Below are 13357 nucleotides of genomic sequence, written 5' to 3' on the forward strand. Positions count from 1 at the left end.
AGGCTGTCATTGAAATAAGAACACTGTAAGGCTCTGGTAGGATCATTTAACATTTCCCAATGTCCTGGTGTAGTAGAATCATTTAACACTTAGTGTACCAGTAGGATAGTTTAACACTTGGTGTACCAGTAGGATAGTTTAACACTTGGTGTACCAGTAGAAACATGTATAATTTAACCCCTGAGGTACCAGTAGGATCATTTAACCACAGGTAAGATAATTTAACCCCTGATGTACCAGTAGGATCATTTTGGACCGAACAAAACAAAGTGTAGTCTGAAAACATTACTTTAGGCATCAGCTCTTTCTCAACAGGAAAAAAAAACTAAACAGAAAATAAACTTTTGACACCAAGCTCAAAGCAGTCAGCCAGTGGAACATTAGCACGTTAGCTTGTTAGCGCTTCCCATGTTCTCCATCGCAGTGGTTCTCAAAGTGGGGTCCAGGGACCCCCAGGGTTCCTTGAGGGGGATTCTGTATGGACCCGTGGGTACAAATGTAACCCTTTGTACCCTTCCAGACCAATGGAGGTTCTTGAAAAAAGAAAAAAAGACTGTTTGAGGACCACTGCTCTTTCAGACAACGCTCTCCTTCAGTTCCTCCTCATGGGGAAGACAGAAAGGTCTGTCCTCTTCTACACCATCATCTACATGAGGAGGAGGACTGTCCTCCTCATTGTCCACCTCTTCTACACCATCATCTACATGAGGGTCCTCCTCATGGGGAAGACGCAGACAGAAAGGAGGTGCAGAATGTAGGAGGACCTCGTTGCTGAGCCGCACAGTAGGAGGAGGAGAGTCTGCCCTGGACTCATCTACGGTAGGAGGAGGTCCTACCATCACCTCCTCTCCCAGAGGAGTTTCTCCACTCAGAGGAGGAGGTTCCTCCTGTTGGCCTCCATAAAGCAGATTAATCTTCTCGTAGATCAGTCCTTCTGTCTCTCTCTCTCCCCCTCCCTCGCCCGCTCTCTCTCTGTATTTGTAGGAAGCTTGTTTGACGGTTCGTCTGAACAGGTGCTTCCTGTAGGCCCTCTGGATCACCACCACAGCAACCTCTTCCTGTTTCCTCCTCAGAGTGGAGCTGATTGGTTCATAAACCTGGAAGGACATTTTCATTGATAGAATTCTTTATTGACATCATGGCAAGTACAAGTGGAAAGCACATCCACACAGGAGATCTATCTATCTATCTATCTATCTATCTATCTATCTATCTATAGTCAGGTCCCTTATCTATTTTTGTTGGATTTTTGTGAAGATTTGTAAAACTATACATTTTTGGAAAGGTTATTATCTAAGGAATCAGAAAATCAATGTTTCCATTTGCCCAGGTGTGTTTATGGCGGCCATATTGGAATTTACAAAATGGCCACCATAAAATTACTTTTTGTAATATCTCGGCCTCTAAATAAGCTGGAACATTGATTTCAACTGCTAAACCTACATTTTCAGGGTCAAGGAATCCAATGGTGGTAGTTATAAATCTCAAATAATTACAAAATAACTCTTAGATGCATGACTGAGTCCATAACGGCCTGTTGTGATTGTTCTCTTGCAATATTAGTTTCACCAAGTTTGTCAGATTATTTTGAAGATTTACCTAAACTATAATTTTTTTGGAAAGATTATTATCTAAGGAATCAGAAAATCAATGTTTCCATTTGCCCAGAGGTGTTTATGGCGGCCATATTGGAATATGTTTTGTCATATCTTGGCTTCTAAATAAGACGGAACATTGATTTTAATGGCTAAACCTACTGTATATTTTCAGGGTCAAAGAATCAAATGGTCCAATTATCATTTCATTTTTGTATCATCCCATTGAAATACATAATCCACCATATGAGTAAAAAACCGACACAGCCCAGGCAGTAAGTCAGACACCAACTCAGAGTTCTTTTATATTTAACTGTGAACTTTAAATGTTTGTGTAACCATCTTAAACATCATGATATGTGTAAAATCATAGACAATCTCTATGCATCATCATAATCATTACTAGTAAGACGCCTCAGGGCGACATGCGACCTTGCCCTAAAGGCCAATTCTTGGCTATCTGGCCAGTGATGTATATCGGACCAGTTACCCAATCTCAACAGTGCCTGTTGAAATTGGCAGAACATGCCCATACTGTATATGGGCATTTCCAGATATGCCCTTAATATTGATGACATCGGGACAGGGATCTCCATATATGGGCATAGACCCGACAAGGACGTAATTAATGTGCAAGTGTGATATGGGAATGCCCATATGTCAGAACATGCCCATATATGGGCATGTATATGGGTATAAAATATATGGGGATAAAAGGGACATGAAGCCAGGAGTGTGATGTCAGAGCAGCAAACCCGTTGATGATACTGACTGACTGAAGGAAGCACTGACACAGAGGGAGACAAGCTGCAACATTTCTCATGGTATACTGCGACCTTCGGTCGCAACAACAATCATCACTTTTGTGCATCAGAGCTTGGGAATCATCATCGTTCTGGAACTGGCTGCTGCAATGACACATGTCAATACAGGCTTAGCTTTGTAGGAACATCTGCTAGAAGAACAGTCAGATTTACACTTGCATTGGACCATCTCAAGGATGGTCTTTGGGTCTGGGAGGACTTCTGTGGTCGTTGGTTTCAGCATGCCAATACAGCAGGGGATCTAGCTGTGGATCCTTCAGAGCAATGGATGCTTGTGTCCATGCCCTTGTTTAGACATGGACTCTCATGATTGTGCTGCTTCAGAGCTCCAGGTGTTGGAGGGAGCTTGTCACTTTCTGCTCTATGTTTGCAGAACAGTATGCCATCGCAGTTCAGGAATGGTCTTGATGTTGTTTCTCTTGGGTGAGTAAGCTGCACATACAAGGACTCCAGTGTTGACAGCATTCCTTCTGTCACTTTTGCTTCATCCAAAAGCATCTATAGAGCATTGATAACTTCGTGGTTATTTTCTTTCAAAGACCAGGTCTAAATGTATCTAGAAGCAGATGTGATGATCAGCTTGGAAGATCCCCTGTTGTACTTTTGAGTTTTGGCAGCAAGATAGTCAGATCAGCCTTAGTCTGACACCAACCTCAGACACATAACACATATGTGTTTGATGTTGGTGTCATCTATTCTGACTTGATACTTAATAGAAGCTTCTACTTGTCTTTGTTTATCTCTGGTTGCACTCTTCAGAGAATCTTTGTCATAATCTTGTGTTAGTTGCATCAGTCTGTCATTGAAGAAGCCACTCAGATCCTTGACTGTCACTACAGTCACAGTTTTTTTGCTCAGCTTCTGCACAAGCACCATGCCATCCACTAGTGCTGTCTAATGACTGTAAACCCTGTATCTGTTGCATCTTGGTGGGTAGAATCTCCAGCTTGAGGTGGCTGGTCTTCATGGGGCATATCTTCTCTTGTCACACAGGTGAAATCTCGCTTTTTCACGAACGCACATCATTTCGACAACGGAGCGTCGGCAGGTATCGCTACTCACCCCACAGAGGTTAGGGTTAGGTTGTTGAAAAGATGACTTGTAGAAATAGCGACACGCTCCCTGTCACACAGGGAGGTTCTCCTGTATAGGCAAGGCAACCTAGCTGCAGAGTCTACCTTGGGAGCATGTCACTGTTTCTTCATGTCATCTTTTCGACAACCAAACCTAACCCAAACCCTAACCTCCGTGGGGTGAGGCAATATCCTGCCGACGCTCCGTTGTCGAAATGTTGCGTTGTCGAAAGAGCGAGATTTCCCTGTCTACCTCAAAACAGATGAAGATGTTAACAATGCTCTGCAGACTGGATGAAGCTGAAAGTATGGAAGACATGCTGTCAACACTGGAGTCCTTTGTATATGCATCACCATCAAGACAATCCCTGCAATGCCATGGCATCTGTTCTGCAAACACCTGGAGCTCTGAAGCAGAGCATCTTCAGGGTCCATGTCCAAACAAGGGCATGGACATAAGCAGCCATTACACTGAAGGATCCACAGCTGGATCCCCTGCGAAATGGGTATTTCAAACACTTGATTGGCATGCTGAAACCAACGACCTCAGAAGTCCTCCCAGACCCAAAGGCCATCCTTGAGATGGTCCAATACAAATGATAATAATAATGAATTGCATTTTTATAGCGCTTTTCCAAGTGCTCAAAGTGCTTTACAATGGTTCATTCATTCATACATTGGGAAGTGAAGCGGCGAACATTCGACGCCAGCGTCCTCACTTCCCACATTCACACACCAATGGTGGCAAGCTTGCACCAACCACTCATTGGACAAGTGTAAATCTGAAGTGATGAAAATGATTATGATGATGCTAGAAACTGTATATGATTACACATGTCATGATGTTCAAAATGGTTACACAAACATCCAAAGTTCACTACTAAAATACATCTCAATAAAAATTAACTCAAGAGTTATCTGACTGACTGCCTGAGCTGTGCCATTTTTTACCCATATGGTGGATTATGCATTTAAATGGGATGTTACAAAATAATGAATGATAACTTGAACCATTGGATTCCTTGACCATTAAACTGTAGGTTTAGCCATGAGATCAATGTTCCATGTTATTTAAGTCAAGATATTACAAAACATAAATTTTACAGCGGCCATTTTGTCAATTCCAATATGGCCGCCGCAGACATCTGGGCAAATGGGAAAATGTATTTTCTGATTCCTTAGACAATATCCTTTCCAAAAATGTATCGTTTTGCAAATCTTCAGAAATAATAATAATATTAATAATAATAATGCAAGAAAACAACCACGCCAGGCCGTTTTGGACCCAGTCATGCATCTAAGGGTTAATGTTGTAATTATTTGAGCTTTATAACTACCACCATTGGATTCCTTGACCCTGAAAATGTAGGTTTAGCAGTTAAAATCAATCTTCCAGCTTATTTAGAGGCTGAGATATTACAAAACGTAATTTTATGGTGGCCATTTTGTAACTTCCAATATGGCCACCATAAACACATCTGGGCAAATGGAAACATTGATTTTCTGATTCCTTAGGCAATAACCTTTCCAAAAATGTATAGTTTTGCAAATCTTCACAAAAATCCAACAAAAGTATAAATCAAAGCATAAGGGACCTGACTACTATCTATCTATCTATCTATCTATCTATCTGGGACTTTGATTTCATAATTTAAGTGGTTACTTCATAGACTTAAACATTGCAAAATGTAACTTTATAATTACAAAATTATATTAAAAAAACGTAATACACGGTGAACCTTAGAGGGTTAGTTGGCCATGCATTTATATATCATCAGCATAAGATAAAAAAACAAACCTTGGACGGGTTGTTTGCCATGAACTTCTCTTCCATTTGCACCTTGAGAGCGTCCATCTCTCCTGATTCCCCCAGAACCTACAAGGTAAGAACACAGTATAGCCGAACGTTTTGTTGAGTTTTAGTAGTAGTAGGAATAGTAGTAGTAAAGAAGTAGTGGTGGTAGCAATAGAAGTAACCTTTGCATATGTTACCTCAGTAGTCAATGCCAGCAGTATTTCCAGACAGCATAGTAGTAGTAGTAGTAGTAGTAGTAGTAGTAGTAGTAGTAGTAGTAGTAGCAGCAGCAGTAACATAACTAATATATACATACATCAGTAGTCAAAGCCAGCAGTATGTCCAGACAGCAGTAGCAGTAGCAGTAGCAGCAGTAGTAATAATAATACAACTTTATTTGTATAGCACCTTTCATGACATTAAATGCAGCTCAAAGCTTTACAGAGCAGAAGATGAAGCACAAGTGCTTAACAGGAAAAAATACACATGAATACAATGAAGCAGAAAAATAAAAACATAAAACATTGAAGAACAATTTCAGAACAGTGTGGACGGCAATAGCATCAAAGGGATTTAAAAATTCAGCTAAAAGCAAGAGTAAAGAAATAGGTCTTGAGCTGTGCTTTAAAGCTATCCACAGAGGCTGCCTGTCTTAGGTGTAGTGGGAGTTTATTCCAAGCTGTCGGTCCGTAGAAGCAGAAAGCTGCTTCACCATATTTTGTATATGTCATTGTAGGCACACCGAGTACATCGCCTGAACATCGACGATGGACCCTTCACAATCAGCGAGCTCGCCAGGGCAAAATCCACCCTGAGAGAGGGAAAAAGTGCTGGGCCGGATGGCATACCCCCAGAGGTCTTGAAGAACTGCGACCTAGACAACCTCATCCTAGACTTTTGCAACAATGCTCTACAGCACAACAAGCAACCTGAAATATGGTCTCTGTCTAACATCATCCCGGTGCCTAAAGCTGGAGACCTCTCAAAGCCAGACAACTACAGAGGCATCAGCCTGACATGTATCACTGCTAAGGTCTTCAACCGAATGATACTGAACAGGATACGGCATGCCATCGACCCTCACCTGAGAGAGAACCAAAATGGTTTTCGAGAGGAGAGAACAACCGTAGCACAGATCCTGGCATTAAGGAGATTAATAGAGGAGGTGAAAAAGGACAACCTAGCAGCTGTAATGTGTGCTTCATTGACTTCAAAAAGGCTTTTGATTCTATCCACAGAAGCAAGATGGTGAAGATCCTTGAGGCCTACAATGTCCCTCCCAACATTCTCCGGGCTATCGAGACCATGTACGCAAAAACAAGGGCCAAAGTGGTGACCCCAGATGGCAGCAGTGAGGTGTTTGACATCCGAGCTGGTGTAATGCAAGGAGACACCCTAGCCCCCTACCTCTTCATCATAGTTCTAGATTATGCGCTCAGGAAAGCCATAGGGGGACGAGAACAAGAGCTTGGCTTCACGCTAACACCAAGGAGGTCAAGGCGGCATCCCGCAGTAGTTCTGACAGACCTGGACTATGCGGACGACATCAGCCTGCTCTCCGACAGCATGGAACAAGCACAAGAACTCCTGAACAGGGTGGAGATAGAGTGTGCCAAAGTTGGTCTCAGGCTAAATGCTAAGAAAACTGAGGTTATCACCTATAACCTACCTGATCACTCACCTCTGACAACAACAGAAGGAGCTGTGTTGAAGGAAGTCAAGGACTTCAAGTACCTGGGCGCATGGGTCGACTCAACTGAGAAAGACCTTAAAGTAAGGAAGGCACTCGCTTGGAGGGCCCTGAACGGCATGAACAGTGTATGGAACTCTAACCTCCCCCGCCAAATCAAACTTAGCTTCTTCTTTGCAACGGTGGAGTCTGTTCTCCTCTATGGCAGTGAATGCTGGACCCTGAAGCCAACCCTGCAGAAGTCTCTAGACGGGTGCTACACTAGAATGTTGCGTGCAGTACTCAACATCAACAGGAGTGCACATGTTACAAACAGGAGCCTGTATGAGGGAATTCCAAAGGTAAGCGAGAAAATTGCCACCAGAAGAATGAGACTAGCAGGACACTGCCAAAGACACCAGGAGCTTCCAGCCAGCAAATTGGTACTGTGGGAGCCAACACATGGGCACCGGTCGCGAGGACGTCCCACAAAAACATACGTGGACGTACTCAAGGAAGACGTAGGGACACAGAACACCAATGAGCTGGCCAGATGTATGGAGAACCGAGATGACTGGAAACAGCGATGGAGGGCTCGTCTGAGGACGACCTAGATAGATACACACCGAGTAGGTCTGCACTAGAAGACCTGAGTGGGCGGTTTGGAACGTATCTATGCAGGCAGTCATAGAGGTACGAAGGTGCCAGACCATTTAGAGCTTTATAAACAATTAAAATAATTTTAAAATCAATCCTAAAAACAACTTGGAGCCAGTGTAGCGACACTAAGACTGGAGTAATATGTAGAAGTAGTAGTAGTAGTAGTAGTAGTAGTAGTAGTAGTAACATAACTAATATCTATATACCTCAGTAGTCAAAGCCAGCAGGATGTCCAGACAGCAGTAGCAGCAGCAGCAGCAGCAGTAGTAGTAGTAGTAGTAGTAGCAGTAGAAGTAGTAGTAGTAGCATTACTAATATAAGTAACGTATACATAAAGTACCACAGTAGCATTACTAATATAAGTAACGTATACATAAAGTACCTCAGTAGTCAAAGCCAGCAGTATATCCAGACAGCAGTAGCATTACTAGCATTACTAATATAAGTAACGTATACATAAAGTACCTCAGTAGCATTACTAATATAAGTAACGTATACATAAAGTACCTCAGTAGTCAAAGCCAGCAGTATATCGAGACAGCAGTATCATTACTAGCATTACTAATATAAGTAACGCATACATATAGTACCTCAGTAGCATTACTAATATAAGTAACGTATACATAAAGTACCTCAGTAGCATTACTAATATAAGTAACGTATACATAAAGTACCTCAGTAGCATTACTAATATAAGTAACGTATACATATAGTACCTCAGTAGTCAAAGCCAGCAGTATATCCAGACAGTGTATTTTGTCTCCTGGTACGAGAGGTAAATCCATATGAATCAATTTGATGGTGTTTGGTTTGGGAATTCTCAACGGATCCTTCAAGGTGTCACAGAAATCTGACAGCTCTCTGTGAGTATAATAATCAAATACATTTATGCATTTATTAGTATATTGTTTTAAAGCAATGTAATATAATAAAACATGTATAATTATACATTCATTCAATAAAACAAAGACATATGACAGCTCACTGCAAATATTGAGATCAAATAATACCTATAGATTTAAACTGGTTTTGATGGCAACACTACACTGAATAAGTGTGAATATCGATGGCATAATTTAGTTGTATCTTCCATTATCACAAAAACTCACAAAAACTCATTGATATTTTGAGGTTTTGTTTTGTTATTTTATTGTTTGTTTTTGTTTGTTGTTAAGCAACTTATATTCTCTAAATTCTCTTGTATTTTGCAGGCAACTAACGTGTTTGTTTAATTGTTAATTCCTGTACTCTCTCTCTCTCTCTCTCTCTCTCTCTCTCTCTCTCTCTCTCTCTCTATATATATATATATATATATATATATATATATATATATATATATATATTATTACCTGTACTCTATGTACTCACACAGACACACACACACACACACACACACACACACACACACACACACACACACACACACACACACACACACACACACACACACACACACACAGACAGACAGACATATATTACCTGTACTCTATGAACTGTGAGGCGTCCGGGTCAAACTTCTCCCAGGTTTCGTAGAACATCTCGAAGTCGTCTTCACACAGCGGGTCGGCGCTTTCCTCTGTGGCCACGTTGAAGTTCTCCAGGATGATGGCGATGTACATATTGACCACCACCAGGAAGGATACGATCACATAGGTGCAGAAGAACATGATCCCCAAGCCAGGGTTCCCACAGTTACCTGTAAATATATTATTTTTATTATAAGACCCCTATTGGGCGAAAAGCTATCTTGGCCATATATGGATTTAGAGGTTCCCCTAAACAGGGCATCATCTGGGAATGCTAAATAGAAGGGTATATCCACAATATTCATGGTAGTTAGGTTGCAGTGTTACTCTGTACAAAGACTTGCTACAGTATGCAGACTAGTGCTTGCTCTGCCATCATATAGTTAATATTACTGTATTGTGATTTTTGCATATTAATCAGAAACAATCAAAAACAACAAATAGTTAATATTTGGAGCAAGCACTGCACAGATAGCAAGTCTTTGTACACAGTAAGGTTGCAACCTAACTACCATGAATATTGTGGATAATACTCTTCTATTTAATCATTTTGGGGATGTTGATGTTGTCATCTGCCCATTTGTCAATTTGGTAAAAAGAAATTGGTTGAATAGAACTCATATTTTGGGACCATCGCTCCATTGTTCACAATGGTTTGTAATGCAGGCTGCTACCCCAGGAAGTCATGTGATCCAAGATGGCCGCGGTGTGAATATGGTCTATTGCATGGTTTCAAAATGGTGATTTCAGTTTGAAAACGATGAATCGTTCAGCCTTAATGTGAAGATAGGGTAAGATAGGGTAAGATGGGTACAACATAGGTGAAGTGCTCTTTCAGTCAGTACTGACCTTTGACCTCTGTGCCGGGGTTCTCTAGGTTGGGGTCGCAGTCGGGGGGGGAGGTGTTCATGATGGGGCTCAGGAGGCCATCCCAGCCCGCCGATGTGGTGATCATAAACAAACAGATGATGCTGTAATGATATATAATACTATATGATATGATATGATATACAATACTATATGTGGTGATCACAGATGATGCTGTAATGATATATAATACTATATGATAATATGATATACAATACTATATGTGGTGATCATAAACAAACAGGTGATACTGTAATGATATGATATATACTATATGATAATATGACTATATGCAGATGATGCTGTAATGATATATAATGCTATATGATAATATGACTATATGCAGATGATACTGTAATGATATGATATATACTATATGATAATATGACTATATGCAGATGATACTGTAATGATATGATATATACTATATGATAATATGATATACAATACTATATGTGGTGATCATAAACAGACAGATGATGCTGTAATGATATATAATACTATATGATAATATGATATATACTATATGCAGATGATGCTGTAATGATATATAATACTATATGATAATATGATATATACTATATGCAGATGATGCTGTAATGATATATAATAGTATATGATAATATGATATATACTATATGCAGATGATGCTGTAATGATATATAATACTATGATAATATGATATATACTATATGCAGATGATGCTGTAATGATATATTATACTATATGATAATATGATATATACTATATGCAGATGATGCTGTAATGGATGCTGTAATGATATATAATACTATATGATAATATGATATATACTATATGCAGATGATGCTGTAATGATATATAATACTGTATGATAATATGATATATACTATATGCAGATGATACTGTAATGATACTATATGTGGTGATCATAAACAGACAGATGATACTGTAATGATATATAATACTATAATATAATATGAAGAAGAAGAATTTACCTACATCATCCCACAAGGGAAATTCAGTTTTCAGCTTAACCCAGCTGAACACAGTGCTGCCCACAAGGAGCGCGAGGGAAGGAGAGCAGCGATAGCTGGAGCGGGGAATCGTACCTGCGACCTCTGGGCCCTCCAGAGTCCTAAGTATGGACACTAACCACTCAGCTATCACTGCTTCATGCATATGTGATAATATATGACAGTACGCGTCAACAAGAGAATAAGGAAGCTGTTGCTCTCGGCCCAAAACAACCTGAACGATTCTTATGTCATGTACTGCAAGATGCTGCTGCCCCTCCAGCAAGAACAACATCCCCTGAGGTGTACGCAAAGCCTCCTCCACCAAGAACAACATCCCTGAGGTGTACGCAAAGCCTCCTCCACCAAGAACAACATCCCCTGAGGTGTACGCAAAGCCTCCTCCACCAAGAACAACATCCCTGAGGTGTACGCAAAGCCTCCTCCAGCAAGAACAACATCCCTGAGGTGTATGCAAAGCCTCCTCCACCAAGAACAACATCCCTGAGGTGTACGCAAAGCCTCCTCCACCAAGAAAAACATCCCCCGAGGTGTACGCAAAGCCTCCTCCACCAAGAACAACGGCCCAAAACAACCTGAACGATTCTTATGTCTCGTACTGCAAGATGCTGCTGCCCCTCCAGCAAGAACAACATCCCCCGAGGTGTACGCAAAGCCTCCTCCAGCAAGAACAACATCCCTGAGGTGTACGCAAACTAAAGCCTCCTCCACCAAGAACAACATCCCTGAGGTGTACACAAAGCCTCCTCCACCAAGAACAACATCCCTGAGGTGTACACAAAGCCTCCTCCACCAAGAACAACATCCCTGAGGTGTACGCAAAGCCTCCTCCACCAAGAACAACATCCCTGAGGTGTACGCAAAGCCTCCGTTCCAGGGGGGATGATTAAAGACGTGGTGCTATATATATATATATATATATATATATATATATATATATATATATATATATATACATACATACATACATACATACATACATATATATATATATATACATAAATACATACATACATACATACATACATATATATATATACACATACATATACATATATATATATATATATATATATATATATGTGTCTATGTAGTTGACATTACTCTAATAGACCCACAGGTGTGGCTATAATGTGCAGATTTGTTGATAACTTTAATCCACCTGTTAACCAACATGATGATAACTTTAATCCAACGCACCTGTTCCCGAAGGTCTCAAAGTTGAACATGTCGTCAATCATGCCCTCCTTGCGGACGTAGGCGAAGTTGGACATGCCGAAGATGGAGAAGATGAACATGATGAGGAAGAGGAGGAGGCCAATGTTGAAGAGGGCAGGAAGTGACATCATCAGGGCGAAGAGCAGCGTGCGGATCCCCTTGGCGCCGCGAATCAAACGCAAGACCCGTCCGATACGAGCCAATCGGATCACTCGGAACATGGTGGGAGAGACAAAGTACTTCTCTATGACGTCAGCAAGAACCAGCCCTAGTGAAGAAAGAAACAATCAATAAATGATTCATTATCATTATTTTATTAGTATAATAAAGAACCAGCCCTAGTGAAGAAAGAAACAATCAATAAATGATTCATTATCATTATTTTATTAGTATAATAAAGCAATAAGCCACAAGAGGCGAGTGGTTACCGGGGTAGTATACACCGGCTGAGAGGCGTTGGGAAACACGAGGCGCAGCCGAGTGTTTCCAACCTACCCCGGTAACCACAAGCCTTGCGTGGCTTATTGCTTTTCTAAAGCGGTCACAATATGGCAACATGACAATCATAGACATGTACCAATTAAACCTTGCGTGGCTTATTGCTTTTCTAAAGCGGTCACAATATGGCAACATGACAATCATAGACATGTACCAATTAAAACTGTTCTATTTCACTAATAATACACTATAAGGTATGCTCTGCATGAAAGTAGTTCCCGGGCCAGGCAGCAGAAACGATACAGGTGCAGATAATTGGTGCATTGTGGAACACTGTGGAAAGAAATAACGCACCTGGGTTTGATATAAACTGATTCAAGGTGTGGGTTATAGTCTCATATACCACAGCAACCAGCCAATCAGAATCAAGGAATGGAACTAGCCGTTTTAGAATTCATAATAAATAATAATGACAGCAACAATAACTACAAAAGTGCTCTTCTGAGCTCAGGTGTCTCCGCCAGGTGGAAATGTTTGCTGTGAGAGTTTTTAGATAGATCTGTGAGAGTGCATTGTTTGGTAGTGATTTAGATAGATCTGTGTTGTTGTGAGAGTGCATTGTTTGGTAGAGATTTAGACAGATCTGTGTTGTTGTGAGAGTGCATTGTTTGGTAGA

General features: G+C 40.8%; 1 protein-coding gene across 1 annotated transcript in view; it reads right to left on the reverse strand.

The window, feature by feature from the left end:
• Positions 1–575: 575 nt before the first annotated feature.
• Positions 576–13357, reverse strand: part of scn4ab (sodium channel, voltage-gated, type IV, alpha, b) — a gene marked incomplete at both ends in the record, with an annotated part of 89588 nt that continues 76806 nt past the window's right edge. Inside the window, 6 exons of the mRNA XM_080724822.1 lie at positions 576–1097; positions 5291–5368; positions 8333–8477; positions 9096–9312; positions 9992–10113; positions 12226–12511. Of these exons, the coding sequence (XP_080580948.1) occupies positions 576–1097; positions 5291–5368; positions 8333–8477; positions 9096–9312; positions 9992–10113; positions 12226–12511 (1370 nt within the window). The remainder of the gene's footprint in view (positions 1098–5290; positions 5369–8332; positions 8478–9095; positions 9313–9991; positions 10114–12225; positions 12512–13357) is intronic.

Source organism: Nannobrachium achirus, assembly GCF_963921795.1.
Source record: "Nannobrachium achirus genome assembly, chromosome: 4".
Lineage (NCBI taxonomy): Eukaryota > Metazoa > Chordata > Actinopteri > Myctophiformes > Myctophidae > Nannobrachium > Nannobrachium achirus.